Source organism: Hippopotamus amphibius, chromosome 5 (assembly GCF_030028045.1).
Source record: "Hippopotamus amphibius kiboko isolate mHipAmp2 chromosome 5, mHipAmp2.hap2, whole genome shotgun sequence".
Classification (NCBI taxonomy): domain Eukaryota; kingdom Metazoa; phylum Chordata; class Mammalia; order Artiodactyla; family Hippopotamidae; genus Hippopotamus; species Hippopotamus amphibius.
In genome coordinates, this window is record NC_080190.1 from 73,854,926 (window position 1) to 73,880,001 (window position 25,076).

Below are 25,076 nucleotides of genomic sequence, written 5' to 3' on the forward strand. Positions count from 1 at the left end.
AATCTGTGAGACTCTTTCACAGATTTCTTTGCTACAGTTGGCCATTTTATAGTAAAGTTAAGCCTCTGATATATGTTTCAGATATGCAAACCTTATCTGGGAAATGCTTGCTCCAAATGTGAGGCACACAGAGGGGAATTTATTCTGTAGAATATTTGTGAATTCCACGAGCACGTACCAATGACGTAGGCATGAAGAAAACATTTGTCTGCCTAAATCTCCTGTTTAAAAAATATTGAAGTCAAAGGCTACCTCTATGTTTGTAGCAAAAGTATTTTTGTCACAGTAGATTGGTTGGTTCAAGTTATCATAGCTTTTAAAAAGTGTACCATAAGGATTAGGCGACTGTTTCAATTTCCTTACTACTTACTACTTTCAGGAGTATGGAAATAAGCTCTGGGGATTTGAATCATTTTTTTTTTCTTTCACATCCAATTCTGTGACATGGCTATCATCCACAATAACAATTTGTTTCCCCAAATGCTTTTATAATATAAATGCGTTGCACAGCTAATTGATATACAGGTCAAATCCCATTACAACAAATAGCATGCAACCAAAAGCTCTCTTTTTAATAAAAAAAAGACTTTAGAGCCCCAGGCAGTACCTCTCTAATTTTCATACTACAAAAGAAACTGGACCTTTAGTGGTAATGGATTTGACTCATTTTGACACTGAGAATTAAAATGAATGCCCAGAGACTGAATTGGGCAGGGTGGGCAGAGATTGAAGTAAAAAAAAGTGAGAGAGACACAAAAAAGTACTGGAATTGCATTTAAAGAAATATGAAATGGCAGAATAAAGGGAGGTACAGAAATTCTTAGTCCATTCATACAGGAAATTTTGGTTATGATAATAAACCCTTTTTTCATAGAGTCCCTTTATTTCAAAGTATTTTCAGATACATTTTCTCATTTATACACCCAGAAACTCCTTAAGTTAGACATGGTATATAGATTTCTATTTAATAGAAGAGGACCCTGAGACTAAGAAGGGTTAAGTAATTTTCCCAAGGCCACACACAGCTAATCAACAGCAGTTCTGGGGCTTAGAACCAAAGTCTTGACCCCTAGTCGATTAAGCCACACTGCCTTTCTCAATTCCTTGTTCTGTGTTTTACAGGAATTTACATCAAAATCATCTGAATTTTTCATGATGGGAAAGGATAATTTAATTTCCTTTCACATTTTCCATTTACTCTATACCCTGAATGTTCTAACCTGTGACTTGGCATTAGAAAAACATCCTGACCTATTTCATGAAGACATGTCTCCTAGATGATCAATTCTATATACCTTCATTTCTGAATCTGGCTGGGTCTACATGAATGGGGAACAAAATGGTTATGACAACAATTATGGCCTTAACTCTTAGGCAAGTCTGTTTCTGAAATGGCACGATTAAAACAATGGAAATTCTCTGGTCTTGATGGCATCACAGTCCAGTTTGTCCCAAAGGAATATTTTTGAAGCTATTAAAATTTGAAGACATCGCCCATGAAAAAGTGAATTGTTGGCACCCTTATCTTCCATATAACTCACTTATACAATGCTGGAGATAAACAGCAGTGCTGTAACAACAATACAAGTCAGGTTAGGTCTTAGGAGTCAGACCCATTGTTCTCTGCAGTCCTAAGGCAGCTGCTACTTAAAGGAAAGTCGCATCAATTTGTAACAGAGTTCTAAGAATAAAGGGGGACTCAGGTCTTTATACCATAACGTGAACTACAAAACTATTTGCTATCAAGTTATCTTAGGCTGCAGTATAGATGACGATATTTAAAAACAACAAGAGGTCTATGGATTTTCAGTGATAAGAATGTAAGAAACATATCAAGGTCACCACTTTTAATATACAATCTGCTTTCACGCCTGCAAAAGAAGTGGTCAAATTTGTTTCTTATTGAACATTAGGTTCTTAGATAGAGTCACAAAACTTCTCTGCAATGAGGATCTGTTGCTTGGTCCAAAGCTTTAATTTGTTATCTGTATTAGCTTTTCTTGGAGCCTTAGCTGTATAAAAAGAAAAAAAAAGTGTGCAAACAACTATATTTTTGCTCTTAGAGATATGGCACATGGCCATTTTCTTAATTATTCTTGTCATTTCACCCGTAACACTAGTTGTTTTGATGGAAGGGAGGGAAAAATAATAGCTTCTTGACAGACTTTCTTTTCTACTTTTCCAAGTAGCTCATAGAATGATCAATGAAGTATCCAGAATAATTAAGAAAAAGACATCTCTCACAGTGTTAGCATTTAAGAAAAACATAACTGCTTTCTAAATCCAAATGTGTGATCATGAATGTGAGGTGGTGGTGGTGCATGTGTGTTTGTGCGTATGTGTTTTCGTAAATATGTTAGCTCTGCAGATGTTTTTAAAAAATCAGCCTTATTTTTTTTAACCCATTTGTGAATTAATCATTGGCTACAGTACACTTTCAAGTGCCACCCCTTTCCTTTCTTATGTACTTTTTTCTTCTCTTTTTCTACCTCAGATTCCCAGCATCTAGCTGGATAAAAATCGTGCACAGGTCTCTTGTAGAAATTTACATGCAAAATGAAAGAACAAGAAGGGGGAAAAATGCCATTTATTTTAGGTCTACTGCTAAATTTTCTATAAACCTAAACTGACTTCTGAAGTGACACAAAATGTATATGTTGGTGAGTGAATATGTTAATTTATTATCATTATTATTATTATTATTATTTGGTTATTACAGTGCTTAACAGGCACGGTTGAAAGTAACTGAATTATCTACATGAGCAAAATGGTATTTTAGATAAAGAGGCTCTGGACAAGAAACAAAATCTGAGAATGAGTGCTTTGCCCAAGATCATACATGCTTTCATTGCTTGTTGGTTTGTTTTATAATTGTTCCAGGGTTCAAGGAAGGGACCACAGGGATCAATCCATAAATTCTACAGCTCTCCACAATGAACTCAGAGCATCTATATCCTCATAGACTTGTGGAAAAATAAGACATGTATAGTTGATTCTTTTCTTACATTAATTGAAAAGTGGTTTTCTATCTCAAGCCTATATTCTGATTTTCGGAAATGCTTATGCACGCTATAGAAACTTCACATATTTGCTCATAATCTCTTAGATGCACTGAAGCCATCTTAAACTCTACCTACTGTGATATTTTTTGACATATTGCCTTTAAAAAAAACTTCTTAGTATTGCAGTAACCAATCTGAAGGAATGTCAAGGAATACCAGCAGCAGAGAAGACTTCAATCAAACTCTGTTGTCAACTGGACAAACCAACAGAGCGGATGATCTCATTGAGACGGTGAGAGCTTTCTCACTGTATATTAAAGGATCTAGCAGATCACCTTTTCACTTGGTGAGGATAACATGCTCTATACCTTTCAGCTCATTCTTTCCTAGGGAAATTTGCCAATTGTTTGCCTCAGGAATTCACAAGATAATTGTATTTTATAACAGTATTACATATTTAACAAGCATAGAGGCGTATATATCTTACATACATTAATAAATACATTTAACCTGCAGTATTAAGGAACCTTTAACACTTAGATCAGACAATCTATAGACAAAGAGAGATACACACATTTGTGAAGGAATGATATAACGAAAAGATTGGGATCTGCCCTATATATTTTTCAGGCGTTTATATTAATAAATCAGGGAAGGTTTCCAGCCAAAATAGAATTGCTTCTTTGTTCTTCTCATGCTTGGTATTTGGCAAACTAACAATGACCCATCAGAAAGTGATACACTGGAGCGATTCAAGGCCAAGGCGCCTACCACTGAACCATGTCTTCAACAGTAAGACAGGCTACTGATTCTGTGAGGTTTAACAGAACTAGCTTTGGGTTCTAATTCAAGTTTCAGTAACAGCTTACCCGTATCACTGAACAAACCCATCTCACTGTCTCTCAGTTTATCATCTGACAATTGAAAATATTAATATTTACCCTGCTAGTATGCTTCCTCTAAGAATTAAATAAAATGTATGAGAAGTCTCATAGAAAATATATGAAGAAGTGTGCAAATGAACGATTATTGACCTTCACGCATGGCTTCAATGAGGTTGGCATCCTTCCTTGACCTTTACACATGGCATTAGCACGTGATCAAGAGGGGTCAAGAAATTTTACACAAATACAGTGAAGTCATTTGTATAAATCAGTTGGAATCACTATCCAATCCACTTGAGATCTACACCCCTGCAGTCTTTAAAAGATTATAACCTTATATAAAGTATATTATAACCTATAGGTTATAATACACGTTAAAAGTTATTTAGAAGTGGGCAAGAGATGGCATCCAGAATACATAAATGGGATGTAAATTTTTCTCAGAGTCCAAGAATAAGGGCAGAATAAAATTTGGTTGCTAAGCTTATGGATTTTTGAATAATATGCTAAATGTTCAGAATAAAAATAACCTTATAGATATTCTCTTTCTTTCCTTTTAGGTAATGAATAAACATTATTATATATCTTTTCCTTTGGTATAAGTGTTTTAAAGCAATAAAAATCAAAAGAGAAGATTTGTACCATGCTGAAAATATTACCAGATTAGTAAATTCTGATTTGAAATCTATAAAAGAAAAATATAGGAATTTTAAAAATGTTGCTATGTGTTTATACTTGTTACAGAGACTGATGAAATGATAAAATGAGAAATTATCTATAAAACATTGCAGAATTGGCTTTTAAAATATCATACTTACAATCCCACTAGTAAGTGAAAGGTTTAAATTACTTTCAGTTATAAAGCTGCCCTATTTAAGGACCACATTAGCCCTTTTTTTTTTAAAGAGTGTTCTCTTGAAAAGAATTTTACTTTCTTTATTAAGTGAAAAATCATTTTCTGAAAATTACCTTCCACAAAAGCTAACTCTTGATTGAAAGCCATGGTGAAGAAGGCCTCTCTCTCTAAGATGGTAGCTCATAATCCTTCTGTCTGTATGACATTTCTGTTAAACAGGCCAAAGTTTTTGTAAATAACTTATCTACAGTATGCGAGAAAGTCTGGACTTTGGGACTCCATCAGACATTCCTGCTAATGCTAATAATTGGAAGATGGCTTCTACCCATTGGAGGTGGTATCACTCGGGATCAACTCTCTCAACTTCTCCTTATGTTTGTGGGGACAGCTGCTGACATCCTAGAATTCACAAGTGAGACCCTGGAAGAAGAAAATGTGAGGTAAGCAGGCCCTGCAATGAAAAGACCTTCTTTTCAAGGTCAGGCCCACACATCTGTCTTCTTGTCTATTATTTATATTTTGCATGAATGGGGGATTTTCAGTATATCATATGTCCAGTGGTAGAATCATAGAATTTGCTGCTGTCCAGGTACATGTTAGGTACCAGCCCCCCAACACACACACGCACACACACACGTATATATGTATACACACACGTATGTGTGCGTGTATACATGTATGCACACATGTATGGATATGCGTATACACGTATGTAGCATGTGTGTCAATATAAACTTTGTATATGAACATGCAAAGGAAGTTGCTGCTAGAGAAAAAGGGTAGATAATATTTCTCGTGGGTAAGAGCAGAGAAGCTCTGCCTGTTTGCATGACCACAGGTTAGAAGAAGCCATGGTTATCTGAAAACTTTCTGGGGGTGGAATGCCCATCCCTAGCTCCTCTTTCACATTCTCGAGTGTCCAGGAATGTAGCCAATCATAAGCATCTCTTCTAGAGCAGAGCAGAGCTACCATTCCAGGAAAGCACCTAGAGGAGACATGGAGAAATCTCTCCCCTAGCCAGTTGGAGAATTTATATTCCCTGGTGTGAATGGAGAATGGGGCAGATTAGGTTTTATTTTACTAAATTCGATTTTTAGTCAGTTTTGTTCGAAGGGCCCAAAGGCTATCTGGTACAGATGCCTATAAATTAAAACTTATTGAGTTGGTACTTTTATTTTTGCCACAAGCAAATAAACTCAGAATCCATGATCACATCTGTTTATGGAACTACTTTTTTACCTTTAGGGATTTAAGTCTCAGTGCCTGAATGTACTTTCAGCTTTACTGTTTTGCACTATGCTATAAAAATAAATTGCAATGAGGCTGGCTTTTAATGCTACAGTTTACTTTATGCTATGTTTCTCAAAAAACAAAACATAAAGCTGAGCGAAATACACTAACTTACTGAGTAAACTTAATATCCCAATTATAGTACAAAGTGTATCTATAACCGTAGGTTACCTTTACATGAACATTTCCTGTTCCGTTTATACTAAATTTTCTTATACTGTAAGTAGACACAGAATTTTTGAAAGAATTCAATCTAAGTTGATCCATTATCCTCAAAATGTTGATTTTAAAGCTCCATAGCTTTAATACCAAACATTTGGTCAGTGCTTTACATTGTATAACATATTTCCAGATAGGTTAAAATACTTACAATACAATGAGGTTACAAGAAAACATAAGGAAATCATGATGAGCACATAACAACAATAAATGACCATGGGCACAGAGATAGGGACATGGAAATATAAGGACAACTAACCAGCTGTATAGAAATAAACACATAAATGCCAAATATCTAGCAAGATGCAAGGGATATAGGGTTGGAGAGGGGGTTTAGGAGGAATATGTTTTGAGGGGCTGGTTATAAAAATGTGAGAAATGCCCAACTCAGCTACGTTAATGGCCTGTGTATTAGGCCCAGATACAAGTGACACCAAGAGGCATTTTATAGATCAGTGTTTGCCAACAGATGTTGAATATTAAATAAATTAATGATTAAAATGTCAGTTGCCCGGGGTGGGGGAAACACCTTGAAAATCACAAGGGATCATTCATTCACCAACTCTTGACTGTTATCTAGTGTGGGCCAGGCAGTGCTAGTGGAGATTTGGGAGCAAATGGTGAGAAAGTGATGAATCAAAGGACACACACGCCTATCCTAACCCAGGTGATTCCAATTCTGCAATTTCTTCTGCCACCTATACATTAATCTGAGTGTTTTATAGATTTTTTTTTCTCCTTTTAAACTTATACCATGTTCTGAGAATAGAACTAAATAAACTCTGTCCTGGTTATTGTTTTTAAATATCTTTTCAGGTTTCATGATCTCGGATGAAATCATTTTATTTTTAATATAAACTGCATTGTGTTAGTGACCTTCTGTGGCCCCCACTAGACTTCTGTATGTCTCCATCATGACCCAAAGACTCCAAAATCAAGGCCCAGAAAGAACTGAGAGTTCTTCATTTCCTCCTAAGGCCCACCTCCCAAGTTCTAATTTCATCTCAGGCCCCATCTATACTGCAAGAATTAACACTGTAAATTTCCATCTCTTCAAAGAAAAGACTGAAATCCTTTTCGCTGCAGCAAAGCTTTTCCCTTTGCCCTCAAAAAGACAATCGTGAAGCATAAACTTAATATACATGTAAAAGATGTTTACACATAAAACAGCAAAGGGAGTTCATTATAATCTACTTAGCATCAATTATTATTACAACATTTTGTTTTTTATTTTATTCCATAATTTCAACTGATAGGTTTGGAGAAAACCTGCAATGATGTCTACATCACAGTGATGTCTACATCTCTTTCCTGCATCCTGGCTAATACCTGTTTTGTTGTTTTTTGTTTTTTTTAACTTAAATCAGTTTCCTTCCACATGTCCACATGAAGTTCATCTTCCTAATTTTTATGAATTTACATGGACTCATAAGATATTGCAAAATTTTCATAACAGCTTCACTTTACACTTCATAAAATTCATCTACTGTAATTCAATGATGAATGATATTTAGTAAATTTATAGATTTGTGTAACTATCACCGGAATCCAGATTCCTTGCATCTGTTTGCAGTCGATTCTCACTGCTACTGCCAACCCTAGACAGTCACTGATGTGCTGTATGCCTCCAGAGAAATTCCTTTTCTAGAAATTTCATGGAAGTGGGATCATAAAGTATGTAGTCTTTGTGTCTGGCTTTTTCACACAGCATAATGTTTCTGTGGTTCATTCCCATTGTTGCATGTGTGGGTAATTAGCACCTTTTTAATTGCTGAATAGTATCCCATGCATATACCACATTTTATTTATCCATTCAATAGTCAATATACGTGTGTATTTTGATTTTCTTGCTATTGAGAATGGTATTGCTGTGAACATTCAGTTACATGCCTTTGTATGGATCTGTTTTCATTTCTCTTGTATAGATACCCAGGAGTAGAATGACCGGGTTCTATGTTAAGTACATGCTTAACTTTTTAAGAAACTGCCAAACTGTTTTCCAAAGTGCTATACCTTTTTATATTCCCCCCAGCAATGTGTGAGAGTTCCATTTTCTCAACATTCTCACCAACACATTTCTTTCCAGTCTTTTTGATTGTAACCATGCTCCCGGGCTCATAGTAGTATCATATGGTGGTTTTAACTTGCATTTCCCTAATGACTAATGATGTGTAGCATCTTTCCATGTGCTGATGAGCTATTCACATATCTTCCTTGGTGAAGTATCTGTTCAAAGTTTTGCCCATTTTTCATTGGATTAATTTATATTGAGTTGTAAGAGTTCTTTATATATTCTGGACACCAAGTCCGGTATTAGATACATAAATGTAAATATTTTCTCCCAGTATACAATTTTTCATTTTCTAATGTTGCCATTTGAAGAACAACTTTTTTGAATTTTGATAAAATTCCACGTATCATTTTTTCTTCTGTGTAGTGCTTTGGGAATCATAGATTCTAAGGAATATTTTTCTCACCAAAATTAGAAATATTTTCCTCTGTAATATTTTGACTTAGTTTTTGTGTAGTGTGAGGTAAGGGTCTAAGTTCATGTTTTGTCTTGTTTCATTTTGTGTTTTGGCATTGTCCCAGCACTATTTTCTGTCCCAGCTGGAACCAACTGTCTTAGCACCATTTGTTGAAAAGACTATCCTTTCCCTATTAAATTGCCTTGGCATCTTTGTCAAAATCAATTGACCACATATATAAGGAGTTTTTCTGGACTTCCTATTGTGTCTGTCCTTATGCGAGTACCACATTATTGTGATTACTGGAATTTTATGGTAAATTTTGAAACTGGATACTATAAGCCCTCTAACATTATTCTTTTTAAAAAATTGTTCTGATTTTTCTAGATCCTTTGCATTTTCATATAAGTTTTATAGTTAGGTTCTCAAATTCTACAAAAAAAAAAAATCCTGCTGGAGTTTTGATAAGAATTGTAAGAAATCTAAGCATCAATTTGTAAAGAAGTGGCATCTTAATAATATTGTCTTCCAATCCATGAACATGAACTATCTCATCATTTATTCAGATGTTCCTTAATTTCTCTCAGCAATGTTTTGTAATTTTCAATATATAGGTCCTGTACTTTTCCTAAATTTATTCCTACATATTTTTTCTTTTTGATAGAACTGTCTTCTTAATTTCTTAATATCATTTTCATTTTTTTTTCATTTTCATGTTTTTTAATTACTACATAGAAATACAATTGACGTTTGTGTGATAATCTTGTACTCAGCAACCATGCTAAACTTGCTTATTAGTTTTGCAGACTCCTTAGGGCTTTCTACACTGTAGGATAATGTCATTTGAAAGCAAAGATAGTTTTGATTCTTTCTAATCTGTATGCCTTTTATTTCTTTTTCTTGCCTTATTGCACCAGCTTGAATTTCTTATACAGTGTTAAACAGAAGTATAAGAGTGGACTTTTCAAGCTCAAAGGATAAGCATTCTTCCTTTCACTATTAAGGATGATGTTAGCTATAGGTTTTGCACAGATATTTTTAATAGATGCCCTTGATCAGTTAGAGGAAATCCCTATCTAGGTTACTGAGAGTTCTTTCTTCCAATCTCTCTCTCTCTGGACAATGAGTTTTCTTAAATGTTTTCCTGTTTCTCTTGTGATCATTATGTGGTGGCTGTCCTTTACTCTATTAATATGGTGTATTACATTAACTAATTTTCAGATGTTAAGTCAACCTTAATTCCTGGGATAAATATCACTTGGTTATGGTGTATAATCCTTTCTGTATGTTGCTGAATTTGGTTTGCTGACATTATATCTATACTCATAAAACATACTGATTTTTAGTAATATTTTTGAATGAGGTTTTTCCTGGCTTTGGTGTCAGGGTAATATTCCTTCAATGAATACCTCAGGAAGCATTCCTTCTTTATTTTCTGAAAGACACTATGTAAGACTGGTGTTATTTCTTCTTTACATATTTTACAGAATTCACGTAGGAAGCTACCTAAGCCTAGGCTTTTCTTTGTGGGAAGATATTTTATTACTAATTCAATATCATTATTTCTTATAAGTCTATTCAGTTATTCTATTTCCTCTTAGGTCAGTTTTGATTATAATTTTCTTTTTAGGAATCCTTCCATTTTATCTAAGTTTATTTTTTATAAAGTTGTCCATAATATTATTCCTTTATACGTGTGTCAGTTTCCACTGGGTCACTTTTTATGCATCCCCCCCACCCCTTTCATTCTGAGTTTGGTCATTTGTGTCTTCCTCTATTTTTTCCTTGATTTCTCTATTTAGTCAGTCTTTTAAAATACCTAATTTTTGGTTTCATTGATTTTCTCTATTATTATTCTGTTTTATATTTCATTGGCTTGTGTTCTGATGTTTAAATTCTCCTTCCTTCTGCTTACTTTGGATTTAACCTGCTCTTCTTTTTTCTAGTTTTTTAAGATGGAAACATTGATTTGAAACCTTTCTTCTTTTCTAATATGGTATTCAAAGTTATAAGTTTCCCTCTAAATACTGCTTTATCTGCATCTCAAACTTTGATGTGTTATCTTTTTGTTTAATACAGTTCAAATTATTTTTCAGTTTCTCCTGTGAGCTCTCCTTTGACCTATGAATTATTTAGAAGTAAGCTGCTTAATTTCCATATGGGGATTGCCCAAATTTCTCCCTGTTGTTTTCTATTTTAATTCTGTTGTAGTCTGAGAATATACAAAATTATTTTAACCCTTTTAAAATACTGAGACTTATCTTATGGCCTAGTACATGGCCTCTCCTGGGGGATGTTCCACGTGTGCTTGAGAAGAACATGTTATTTGGTTGAGTGTTCTGTAAAGGTAAGTTATGTCAAGTTGGCTGATAGGGTTGTTCAAGTCTTCTATATCCTGACTGATTTTCTGTCTAGTTGTTCTATCAATTATTGAGAGTGAGGCACTGAAATTTTCAACTCTGTTAAATTGTCTATTTCTTTTTTTCAATATTGTCAGTTTTTGCTTCATGTACTTTGAGGCTCTGTTTTTAGATGTGCACACATTAACTTTTTAAACCTCTTCCTCATGTAGTAGTTGTTTTTCATCATGAAATGTCACTCTTTTCCTCTAGCAATATTTCTTGTCTGAAAGTCTACTTTGTCTCATATGAATCCAGGCACTCTATTTTATGATGACTATTGGCATGGGATATCTTTCTCAAACTCTGTATCTTTACATCTAAATTGTGTTCCTCTTATACCACAGATAGTTGGAGTTTACATTTTCCTCTCAGACAATCTTTGTCTTTTAATTGGAGTGTATATTAATTTCCCAGGGCTGCTGTAACGAAATACCACAAACTGAGTGGCTTAATACAACAGCAGTATATACTCTCTCAGTCTTCAAGGCTGAAAGTCCAAATCAAAGTGCCAGCAGGGTTGGTTTCTGTTGAAGGCTCTAAGGGAGAATCTGTTACATGCCTCTCTTGTGGCTTCTAGTGGTTGCTGGCAATTCTGGTGTCCCTCAGCTTGTAGACAAATCACTCCAATCTCTGCCTGTGTCTTCACATGGCATTCTCCCCACTGTGTCTTGTCAGTGTCTGCAATTTTTCCCCTTCTTATAGGGACACCAGTCACTGGATTAGGACACACATTAATCTATTACGACCTCATCTTACCTTGATTACATCTGCAAAGACCCTACTTCCAAATAAGATCACATTCTGAAGTCTACGTAGACATGAATTTGGGGGGACATTTTCCAAGCTTTTACAATGTGTTTAATCCATTGATATTTAATGTAATTATTGATTTGGCTGAATTTATGTCTGCCATTTTGCTATTTGTTTTTCTCTACGTCTCATTTCCTTTTTGTTCTTATGTTAATTATTTACTGCTTTAAAAATAGTTTTAATGAACAACTTTAATTCCTCTATTGATTTGTGTATTGTTTTATTAGTGGTTACTGTAGGGAATACAATATGATTTTAAATCTTCATATTCTATTATAAGTTAATAGCTCCATTTCCTCCCCCTCTTTTTTGCAATTATTGTCATATATATTACATCTTTATGTGTTATAAGCCAAACAGTACAGTTTTATAATTATTGTTTTATAGACTCATTTTTTTAAAGAAATTAAGAGAAGAAAAGATATGATTGTATATTTATATGTTCTCTTTTATTTACTTACATATTTGAAGATGTTCTTTATTACTTCTTGTGGATTTAAGTTACCTTCTGGTGTCATTTTCTTTTAGCCTGAAAGACTTCCTTTATTGTTTCGTCTAAGGCAAATTTACTAGCAACAAATTCTCCTAGTCTTTGTGCAGAAATGTGTGTATTTTTCCTTCATGTTTGAAAAATAGTTTTGTTGCATAAAGAATTCTTCCCCCGCAGTTTTTATTTCCGCATTTTATATGTATCATTCCACTTTCTTCAGGCCTTCATTATTTCTGATGAGATGTTAGCCATTACTTCTTGTTACCCTGTACAAATGAGTCGTTTCTCTTTTGCTGTTTTCAAGATTTTCTCTTTCTCTTTGACTTCCAGTAGTTTGTGCTGTGTCTACGTGTGGATTTCTTTGTCTTTAATCTTACTACAACTTTGTTGACCTAGGATCTGTAAGTGAATGTTTTTCCTCAAATTGAGAAATTTTCAGCCAACATTTCTTCAAACATTTTTTCTGCCCCATTGTCCTTTCTTCCTTCTGGGGCTGCTATTACAAATAGAAATGCTTAATTGCATCCTATACGTCTCTGAGACTCTGTTCATTTTTCTCCTCTCTGTTTTACTCTCTAGTCTTCAGAATGCATAGTTTTCACTGATTTATTTTCCAGATCATTGATTCTTCTACTATCTCCAATCCATATGTAGACTCAAATTGTAGAGTTCACCTAGTGAATTTTTCATTTCAGTACCCATATTTTCAAATCTAGAATTTCTATTTAATTCTTTTTAGTTTATACTTCTTATTTCAGTTATTTATTTGTTGCATCATTGTCATCATAGTTTTCTTTAGTTTATGGAACATAGTTTTCTTTTGTTCTTTGAAAATATTTATAATAGTTGCTTTGATGTCTTTATCTGCTAAATCCAATATCTGGACCCCATTAGAGTCAGTTTCTCTTGATTGACTGATTGTTGTTGTTTTCTCCTGAGCATGGGTCACACATTCCTGTTTCTTTGCATGTCTTGTACTTTTTTGTTGAAAACTGGATATTTTATATTTTGTAGCAATATATTATCCTTGGGCTTCCCCACATGCCTCAGGCATCTTCTTCTTGTCTGAATAAATTGCCTGAACTTATTAACCCGAGGACTCTATCTCCCCTTGGATTGTAGTCACTGATGTCTCTGCTTGGTCTTATTTTGTTTTTTTAAATTCTGATTTTTGTCTTTAGCATGGTTATTAGAGGCACACCTATAACTACAGAGCTTAATGGTTAGCCAATGATTTGAGCAGGGTTTGCGATCAAACACTTCGAGCCCTTATGACTTCCATCCTCTGCTGATGGATCTGTGTATGAGTTGGATAGCACGTTCGAGTTCAGAAAGTTTTCACATATGACCAGTTTTAAGTTTCTACTGTGCCTTCTTAGATTGTCCCTGCACAAGTCTGGTATACATGGAGATGTCATCTAGCCCTTCTATGTCTCTCTTATTTTCGGGATCTCTCCATTAAATTTCAAGTTAGTCTGTCACTCACCCCAACTGGGATTGCAACCTCAAAGTAGCAAAGCCAAGGGCTTCCCCATTCATTTCCAACTACATTTGTTACTTTTACTGACCACACCTTTAACCACGGGATTTCATACTTTACTCCAAATCAAGTCAGCATACTCTGGTCACAGGGTCCTCTGGTCTTCATTGCCAAGCTCTCCCTGGTAAAACCACCACTCTGATTGACCAAGATAGCCTTAACATTTCCGTCAGCTTGACTAAACTGTAAAAAAATTTATTCCTGAGAGTAGGCCTCTGATCTCCCTTTCCTCAGAGCATTTATTTCAGAAAGCTTGCAATTGTAAATTCTTTCTATGTCCCTTTGGCTAAGTCTTCTCGTAGCCTCTTTCCAGTTTTACAACCCAGAAATAGCTTTCTCAAGGATGTGAGAGCCATCCCTTTGAAATGTGATCATCACCTCTATCTCCTAGTCTCTTTGGGATGATAGGAACCTAACTTAGATCAGTGCCAGTTAGCAAGCACAGATGGCCTACTCACATTGACCAACTTCCCTCTCTGACGACCTCTAGTACTTTTTCAGTTGCTCACCCCAGTATTTAAAAACTCTTGTGCTTTTTGTTTCAGTGGGGGTGAATTCAGTCTTGCTCCCTTAATGCAGTAGTCTTCAATAAAGTCTTCATTGCCTATTTAACAGTCTCGTGCAATTTTTGCTTTACATAACAAAGCTGGAGGGATAAGGGAACATCCCTTAGATGCTCACTGTTCTTAACTGAAGTTCTACTAGCTTTTATGAATAAATGTTACTCAGTTTGTTATTTGCCTGTGGTTTATTTCTAGAGATCTGAAGTGGTTGTTTTTGACAGTTTGTCCATTGTTATGTATGTTTGCTGGGGAGAGGATTTGCTGACCATTTCATTTTGCTACAGCCACACTCCAACATTTTAATAAGTCTGAATTTCAATATAATTGCCAAGAAGAGTTAAGTGGTTATTTACACCTTTGGAGATCATTCTGTGCAGTCTTTTTTTGAACACAGATCATTCATTAAAAAGAAAAAACACATTTGGGAAAATGTTCCCATAGCATTACTGCTACTTCACTGTGAATATCTGACCAAAGGAGAGTTTTTCTATGTTTACACTGTATGCTCTTTTAATTTAGCTCTTTTTGCTCGGTGAAACATTTCTTCCATGTTAGATTAATATTTCATTTTCTTTCTTTCCTTTTCTCTCTCTCTCCTTAATTTTTCCCCCCTCTGAAGAGGTTTGTTGGAAGCTTTTTAAAAAGCTAGAGGAATTCTACCCACTGATTATCTCTTATTTACAGGAGTCTTTACACTTTCAAAAAGAAATAGTCAAGCAAATTAGCAATGCATGAGAACACAGCCTCACACCATGCACAAAAATAAACTCAAAATGCCTTCAAGACTTAAATATAAGACAAGACACCATAAAACTCCTAGAAGAGAACACAGGCAAAACATCCTCTGACATAATTGTACCAATGTTTTCTTAGGTCAGTCTCCCAAGGCAATAGAAATAAAAATAAAATAAACAAATGGGACCAAATCAAACTTATAAGCTCTTTTCACAGCAAAGGAAACCATGAACAAAATGAAAAGCAATCTATGGAATGGAAGAAGATATTTGCAAACGGTGTGACCAACAAGGGCTTAATTTCCAAAATATACAAACAGCTTATACAACTCAATAACAAAAAACAAACAACTCAATCGAAAAATGGGCAGAAGACCTAAATAAACATTTTTCCAAAGAAGACATACAGATAGCCAATAGGCACATGAAAAGATGCTCAGCATCACTAATTATTAGGGAAATGCGAGTCAAAACTACAATGAGGTATCACCTCACACTGGTCAGAATGGCCATCATTAAAAAGTCTATAAATAACAAATGCTGGAGAGGATGTGGAGAAAAGAGAACCCTCCTACACTGTTGATGGGAATGTAAGTTGGTGCAGCCACTATGGAGAATAGTATGGAGGCTCCTCAGAAAACCAAAAACAGAATCACCATATGATCCAACAATCCCTCTCCTGGGCATACATCCAGACAAAACTATAATTCAAAAAGATACACCCCTATGTTCATAGCAGCACTATTCACAATAGCCAAGACATGGAAACAACCTAAATGTCCAGAGACAGATGAATGGATAAAGAAGATGTAGTACAAACATACAATGGAATACGACTCAGCCATAAAAAGGAATGAAACAATGCCATTTGCAGCAACATGGAGACAACCAGAGATTATCATGCTAAGTGAAGTAAGTCAGAAAGAGAAAGACAAATACCATATGATATCACTTATATGTGCAATCTAAACTGTCACAAATGAACCTATTTACAAAGCAGAAACAGACTCACAGAGAACAGACTTATGGTTGCCAAGGTGGGGGAGGGATGGACTGGGAGTTTGGGGTTCGTAGATGCAAACTATTACATGTAGAATGGATGGACAATAGGTTCTACTGTATAGCACAGGGAACTATATTCAATGTCCTGGGATAAACCATAATGGAAAAGAATATAAAAAATGTATATCTATGTACAACTGAGTCATTTTGTATAGGGCAGAAATTAACACAACATTGTAAATCAACTGTACTTTAATTAAAAAGTTAGCAATGCGTGACTTTATTTTTACTTTTCACCCAATAGTTGTGGTGCACTGATCTACCAAATGCCAGTCTTTTATCCCCCTCAGTTTTCCAAGTAGAGAAGTGATACTCGAATCTATAATTATACTTCAAATGATCTTTTGTCTCTATATGAATAGAGTCCATTGTCTGCTCACATGCTTTTCAGTTGACATTTATGAAGACAGATTACGCACGAGAAAATGGGGCAAGACAGGCGGGGGAGACAATTACACAACAGAGACAATGTCGGAAGAATTCACTCCAAAATTCCTTCACGAATTTGGAATGTGTGCCATTTAAGCTCAGAGATTTGTTTATATTCTAGCGTTTAACTTCCCTGAGTAAATTTTACTGTCGGAATCAATAATACAAATCTGTCTGCTTCAAAGATTTTCTGGCCTTTTCCAAAGTTATTTTTGATAACTTTAGTAATATGTTTCTCAACACCCACATTCTCCGATATTGTATGTGCTCAGATAATACTTGCAAATGCAAAAGACATATATTTGGTATCATAGGGTTAGAATCTGACTTACTTAGGGCTAAGGTCAGCTTATCATTCATCCCTATTTTGTATAATAATGAAATGAAAACACAAAGAGTTTAAAAAGTATGTTGGCATAGTAAAAATACAAATACTATTACTACTACTAACAGTAGCCATATAATATTTATTTATCTGCTGCTGCATTCCAAGCACTGTCCTAAGGGTTTTAGTTGTGGTAAGTTATTTAGTCTTTACAACACCACCATGACATAGATACTATCACTGTCACGATTTTATAAGAGGAACAGTGGCCCACAAGAGAAGCTGCAAAAATCTCAAGGTTACAGGTTAAAAAAAAATAAACTTGTAATGATCTACCATGCTTACTCTTTATCAAGTGCTGTTCTAAGAGCTTCATGTGCTTAACATATTTAACAACATACTTAATAAAAATGATCACATGAAATCCAATTACTCTTACTATTGTCATCCTCACATGGAAGGTGGGTAAACTAAAGCACATACGTGTTAAATTATTTGTTTATATTCATGTAGCTGGTAAATGATTAGTCTGGGATTGGAGGCCCATATCCTATCTCTCTGGTGAGCATTAGAGCTGGTATTTGAACTCTGGCAACGTAGCACCAGAGCTCATGCTTTAACACTTCCTTCTGCTGCCTTGTAGACAGATTGTACATGAGTTTTTGGTAGAATTATTGAAGTTTGAGATGAGAAGAAACTTCAAAAGTGACCATCTATTGAGAAATCTATTTTACATCTGTTGCAAAATCCTCTCCAAAGTTTTCTCAATAAGTTTTTGTCCAGACTTTCTTTGAAAGATTTCACTAATAGAGAATATACTAACCCCAGGGGCAACTCATTCTATTTTGAGTTAATATTATTAGAAAGTGCTTTCCTCTATTGTGATGAAATTTGGATTCTTATAGGTTCAACTAAAATCCTTTGTACCTGAATTGGCCCTCTGAAGTCATAAGAAATAAGTTTAATCCCCTTTCCACATGAGAACCCTTTAAAGTTTTTAAGGAATCTTCTCTAGTTTTTAATTCCTTGAACTATGCCACATCTAACATGGCTCTGAGTTCTCTCATCATCCTAGTCTCTCTCTTTTGGACCAAAAACATTTTCAGTGTTCCTCCTAAAACATGAAGAACAACACATAATATTTCAGATATACTCTGAACATTGTAGAATAGAGCAGGGCTAAAACTTTCCATTTCCTTCATGGAAATAGTATCATGTAAAGGTTAAAAGGGTGGATGCTGAAATCACTGGCCAAATAGGGATAATAAGTGTATCTACTTTGTGGAGCTGGCATGAGGATTAAGTGTGATCACAGAGTTAAACACTTAGAAAACTGCCTGGCACATGGTATGAGCTCAGAAACTGCAAGTAAGATTATTTAAAAATTCAGGCACTTATTGAAGGTCTGCTATATATAGACATTGACAATGCAAAGGGATAAATTATAGACTGCATCCCCTAGGCATTTTCACTTAAAATTCTAGACTTTATACTCCTTGGGAAGCGACCTATGACTGCATTTAATTTTGGAAAATCGTAAATCATGTCACATTGTGGACTCATAATTAGATACCATGAAAGGAAAATCCTTGAGCCTTTTTAATGGCTGCTGCTGTGAAGTGCTACCTCTTCTATCCTATTCTAGGTCATCCAGTTACATCCTGTCAAGATCTTTGGGGATGCTGGTTGTGTCTTCTGGGGTACTGGTTTCCCATCCAACCCCCAATGTCACATGTGCATATGAGAAGCCTTCCATCCATGTTGGCAATCAACTCAGTGATGAAATGTGAAGTAGAACAGAATCAAAGGCAGAGCCTGCAGCGACCCGCTGGAGAGCTCCCTTTGGGGAGCCATTTACACAGTTAGCAATCCACCTAACTGTACTCACACCCAGAACATTTCTTAATCTTGCTAATAAGAACACTATGGGAGGCTTTTTCATGAGCCTTGTTTAAAGCCAAATGTCTATTATTAAATTATTAATTTATATATCATTACCTGCTTAGTAATCCTAACTCTTAAAAAAAAAGAGAGAGACAGAAAATAATCTTAGCCAAGTCTATTGTTCTCAGGGAACCTGTGCTGATTCCTTATAATTACTGTCTTCTTCAATAAGGGCTCTCAGAAATCTTTCAAATAATCAGTTATATAATCTAACTAGGGATTAATAGCAAATGTGCCTTTATAGTTGAAGATATACTTCTGCTTCATTTTGAAAGTTAAGACTTCATATTTTTATCACCAACCTTGTCTTCACCATTAACTGCCAGGACAGATGATGATGGCTTAGAAATCTCACTTACAAATTCTCTCAGTTTTAAAATCTGATTCTTCAGGGTCTCAATACTTGAAGCACTTAAAGATATCCCTTACAATCACATCATTGAGTTTGGTTTCAATTACTCTTCCCTGATGTTTTCCTACCCCTCTCCATTCTGGAAATCCCTCTTGACAGAGAAGCTGGCAACAAAATCTGTTATTACACCACTAACCTCAAACTGATAACTTCCTTTGGGTTTTTGCTGTAAAAAAACAAAGTGGCTTTGCTACTTCTTTCATATCCTTTGTATTTTTGTAACCTCTATTCATTCTGACTGTAGTCTTCGAGACCATTCTCCTAGGTCTGTGATATTTGTATATTTTCCAAGTACGGATCCTTCTTTTGTTTGTTCAATAATTCCTTCCACAAATTTATTCGCTGACTATTATTTGCCAGGCACTGTTATAGGCACTGGGGATCCAATGGTGAATGAAACAATCATATTCCTTGATTTACATCCTAGTGTCCAGTGTAAATCTTGGATTACTGGATTCATCTCCCTACTTTTTTTTTTCCAGCTGAGGATAGCTTTCTTTTACATGCTAAGCTCTTAATTTTTGAGCCCTATCTAGCCCTTTTGAGATGTATTTTTAAGTTATAGTCTTGGGATCTTGGAAGAGTTTTCACTTTCTCTCCTTGAAACTTCTTGCAGTCATCCCTCTGAATTTCCAGGTTAATGTCTAACTTTTGTCCTAGCATGTCGCTCCCATAATGTTTCCATGATTTTGTAAGAATAAATACAGCAATATGGGACCAAGAGGCTTTGCCTTAATTCACACAGATGTTGACACATGTGGAAGTTGGGTTTTAAGTCCCAGATTTTTTTTAACCTTCTTTTTCATTATTCCATTTTAAGCATGCATGAATTTGTCATGGAGATCTTATATCACCAGGATATTCTGACAACTCTCAAGAGGTTTATTAGGATATGGTCAAATATGAGGAGAAAAGAGAAACCACTGTTCTGCATGCGATCGTATTTTCCATCGCTGATTTAAAATTGTGTCTGCATTCTAGGAACAGCCCTGCCCTGGTCTATGCCATCCTTGTCATATGGACTTGGAGCATGCTGCAGTTTCCACTTGACCTGGCAGGTAAGTGTCTGATGTTTGCTCAAAGAAACAGAAAATTACTGCTCTTGATTATAAACGGGAATGAAGCGAAGGAAGCATTTGAGAGGAAAATCTTTTTTTTTTTTTTTTATCACTTTGATATCTCAGTGTTAGTTCCAGTTCAGTTTAGACGAAAAGCAGGTTGAAACGTAGGAAAGCCATGATGCACTCTGGTACATGGTGAGCCTGAGACAATTAAGACAATAAGAGCACAGCTTTATGTTCATTTCGTACCGTGGTTCCATCACTTACAATTTGTAAAACCTTCTGCAAATTAATTAACACATCTGCGCCTCAGTTTTTCATCCATGACATGGATGATGATTATTGTCGTGAGGGTTGAGGGTTCTTGTGATGATGCAAATAAGACATATTGTGTAATGATTGTGCTTAGCGCAGCTCGTGGCCTACGAAGGTTATCTCTTGACTTTTTTAAGGGGCCATTTTCCTTCCTTTGTGAGACCCTCGTATTAGAACTTCAAAGGGAATAACAGCAGTTTCAGGGCCACATGGAAAATTAGATTTTTCCTCAGTAGTGGCTCTCATACTCTCATTGGGCTTATTTTAATAAAGACATAAACCCCTAAGACTTTGCAAGAAGTAAAGTATTTTCCGGGAATTTCATACTGATGATCTAGAGCTGCAGCATCCAGTTCAGTACCCACTAGCCACATGTGGCTATTTAAATTAAAATTAATTAAAATTAATTAAAATTAATTAAACTTAAATAAAATTTAAAGTTCAGTTCCTCAGTCACACTAGCCTGCTGGCCGCATACGGCTATGATGTTGGACAGCACAGATACAGAACGTTGTTATTAACACAGATGGTTCTGTTGAACTGCACTGACCTGGAGTTAATCCCATAATTTCTAGGAGCCCTGGTATTTTGATTTGGAAATTCTCCTGGATGCCACTTTACTCTGAAGCAATTCTAGGACTGAATAGTTCCTTTTTTTGAAGTCTGACTCCTTTTTTATGGTACCCTACCTGATGGCCTCAGAATTAGAATTAATCTTTGTACAGAGATATTTAATTTTTTTCTGCATCTTTTTTGGTCCACTTTGATAGGCCCAGAGGTTTCAGAGGCCAATTTAGACCTTAGCATCCACTTTGCAAAACAAAGTTGTCAAGAGAATAGATGCAAAGGGTGGCTGTGCCTTTTTGGAAATGTGCAAAAGCTAATTACTAGTTAATAATTGCAAACAAATGTATGCCAATAACACACACACACACACGGAGATTTTGTTGTAATGTTCCCCAGAAGGTTTTCTATACCCATTGATCAGCTGGTGTCCTCTGAGAGAATATTAGGCACCTTCAGTTTAGATGGCAAATAATACTTTTAGGAGGTCCTCCGGGAGCCATTTCCTGACCCTAATTTCTTAGGAAAGGCGACTATTGACTTTATGTTGGTTTTTCTTTTGTCATTTTTTTTTGGTTGGTCCTTACCCTCCCACATCTTGTGGTTTATAGCCTTACTTAGAAAATTTTTATTTAAGAAAGAAATTTTGTAAACTTTCGGGGTGATAATGTTATGCAGCTGTTTGGAAAACAAAGACCAAATGTTACTTCTGACTAAATCACTATTGTATTTTCCAACAAATAGTACATTACGTGTACCCCTATCAAAGCAGCTTCATAATATTTGCAGGCTCCAGCAGACGAGGGCATTCTTTGTTTGAAAATGCCAAATGGAAAGCTTCTTTATTATAAAAGGATTATTTTCTGCCCTTGACCCTGAATTAAATTTACATTTTAGAAATTAAAACAAAAAAGCTTCATTTGTTGATTGGACCTCCTTTTGTTCAACTGGAAAATCAGTAATTATATCCAGCCTTTCTCGTAAACTGTGAAACAAAACCATAAGGAATTAGACAAAATAAAATAACAATGGCATTTATTTGGGCTTCTTTTTCACCACCATTAGAGAAATATGTTTAACATGACTTCAGTTTGAATTTGAATATAAGCGCTTGAGTTTTCACAACACAATTTTTCATAGAGGGCTGAGTGTGAGTCTGCCAGTAAATAGGTAGATCCCTAAGAGAGAATGCAGAAGGCTCTGGGCCATGTACATGTTCTTTCATCTCCCAAATTTAGCAGCCAGGTAAGTCATGAATAACAGTAAGAAAGGAGAGGTGCCAGGGGTGTTAGTCTAACGGAAATAAAAACAGTCAGGGGATAGGGGCCCCTCTCCTCAAAGATATCACTGTTCTCCAGTTTTCAAAGGAGGAAACTGAGGCCCAGGCAGCCTAAGTAACTTGGCCAGCATCTCGCTGTTAGAAAATGAGGAAGCCAGGAGAGGAAGCCAGGCTCCTTAACTCAAGGGCTAGAGCACCCTGCTGTGCTGCCTCCCTCCGCTGCAAACTTCAAAGACAGAGGAGGCGGCTTCTTCTGTTCTTTATCCTGTCTAGCGTAGTTAATTGTGCTTTCCCCAGTGGGAGGACTTCAAGGTGAGCTGAATTTGGGGGGACTTGAAGGTGAGCTGAATTTGGGGGGACTTGAAGGTGAGCTGAATTTGGGAGGACTTGAAGATGAGCTGAATTTTTTTACGTGGATAGAAACGAGAGGTTGACTTTCTTTCATGTGTCTCATTGGACTTATAACAGATGATCCATCTTGAAGATAAAATGACCAAGGATGTCAGATGGTAGCGTGGTTTCCCGTCTCCCTCCAGAATGAAATTACAAACTCACTCCCAGTCGTGAACTAGTGTAGCCCCCGTGGTTGATGACTTGTTCCCACTTCATTCTGTTTTACTTCTCTGCATTACAGAGAGCTATGTTAACTGGTCTATCTTGTGTTCTCAGTGCAGAATGTCGTGTGCCCCGTGTCCATGACAACGAGGGGGTTCCCCAGCCGGTTCTTCTGCCACTACAGTGCCGACCTGTGGAACATCGGAATCAGCATCTTCATACAAGACGGTCCCTTCCTTGTTGTGCGGCTCGTATTGATGACCTATTTCAAAGTGATGAGCCAGATGCTGGTGTTCTTTGCTGCCAAGAATTTCCTGGTGGTGGTGTTACAGCTCTACCGCCTGGTGGTGTTGGCCTTAGATGTCCGTGCTTCCTTGCGAAATCAGCTAGAACGCCTGAAAGGAGAGCGCAGATGCCCGGGTGTACCAGCCGAGAGTGGGGTCTCATCTGGGGCCTGGGCAGGTGGTTCCAAGGAGTGCTTGGCTATTCCTTTACAGACCTTGCCCGTCACCTCTGACGACTCTCACCCGACACCATAGTTAGTCACAGACAGCAGCGTGCAGCTAGAAGTCTTGACTTTCTGGTTCTTCTTAAAGACAGAATCTTCTCTCTCTCTTTTTTTAACCTTGGCATATAATAATTTTCAAAAGAACAACATAAAAAGTGATCTTAAACCAAAGCCAAGGAATTTTCTTCTTTTAACAGAATGAAAAGAACTTTGATGAGTGGCTATCGCGACAACTTCTGTGTGATGGTATCAGATGTTAGAGTTGTTCAACGACTAAGTGATTTGTTTGTCTTGAACTGTTTGAAAAGCTGTGGACAGGGTTACAGTGACATGCCCTCCAGAGATTTAATGCAGACAAACTGTCGCGGCTGTTACCTGAAAATAGAGAAGCTTTGAACTTTGGCTCTATTGTCAGACGATCTCATCTGATCTTTTCTGCAATGTCCCTCTGACATCAAAAAATGTACATTCAGTGAATGCAGAACAAATGAAGGGAAAAGTGACTTTAAAATTACCTCACTGTGGGCTGGAAGCAGTGAAAACCTCTGCCCAGCTGCCACAGCATCAAGAGCCCTATTCATCGCTGCACAGACCTTCCCAGGAAAAAATCATTTTTTCTGGGCTGCTGTGGTCCTCTGTCATGGCACATATGCTCTGATGGAAATGTCAGTGCTTTGGCTTGGGTGCTGCAAAATTCAAAGCAAGCCATTCTGGTTACAGATCTATTGCTTGGGAGGCGGGAAATACTGGTAACGCCAGCAAAGTCACAGTTTCCACTCTGAACGTGATCTGCAGTGTTCCTCAGAATGTTCCTCAACTCCACTTTACCATTTTCTATATCGCCAAGTCGAATTGTGTGGGTTGATGCAAGAAAGCACTGAAGCAGTGACTAAAGGTGCTTCGGGCCCTGTAAGTGTCACCATAGTCGCCGGGGTCCACCAGCAGTGGAGGTAGCTCCTCTGAGCTGCCACCGCTGGAGCCGGCCTTTGGTCTCGGGAAGCATGATGGAGATGGAGACTTGCATTAGCCCTACTCACGGCCAACAGCCCTTGATGAGTGATGGGGGTCAGAAAATGCCACAGCATCGTGGAAATCAGGAAATTCGCTTTTCATCCCTGCATTACGACTGCATTTCCCCGCTATTGAAATAGCCGTACTTTCCCTTTGTATGCCTCTGTACTTTCCAGAAGGAGGTGATTCAGAACCTTTTAAAATGATTTTTGCTTTTCAAGATACAGCGTGCAAATTCACCTGGCTTTAGAGCAGTAATTGTATAAAGCAAACAGCTCCAAAACTGTTCCTTTAGGGTTCGAAGCATAATTCCTCCTTATTATGCTGAGGAATTGAAAGGGACATTAAAGAT

At 36.5% G+C, this 25,076-nt stretch overlaps 1 protein-coding gene across 2 annotated transcripts in view; it reads left to right on the forward strand.

The window, feature by feature from the left end:
- TMEM26 (transmembrane protein 26) overlaps positions 1-24,168 on the forward strand; it is a 42,140-nt gene extending 17,972 nt beyond the window's left edge. Inside the window, exons 3-6 of one of the 2 annotated variants that reach the window (XM_057735614.1) lie at positions 3,181-3,294; positions 4,962-5,182; positions 20,413-20,489; positions 23,320-24,168. In XM_057735614.1, coding sequence (XP_057591597.1) covers positions 3,181-3,294; positions 4,962-5,182; positions 20,413-20,489; positions 23,320-23,744 — 837 coding nt within the window. In that variant the 3' untranslated portion in view covers positions 23,745-24,168. Of the gene's footprint in view, positions 1-3,180; positions 3,349-4,961; positions 5,183-20,412; positions 20,490-23,319 lie in introns of both variants that reach the window. The other variant, XM_057735613.1, reaches the window with a different exon arrangement.
- The last annotated feature ends 908 nt before the right edge of the window (positions 24,169-25,076 follow it).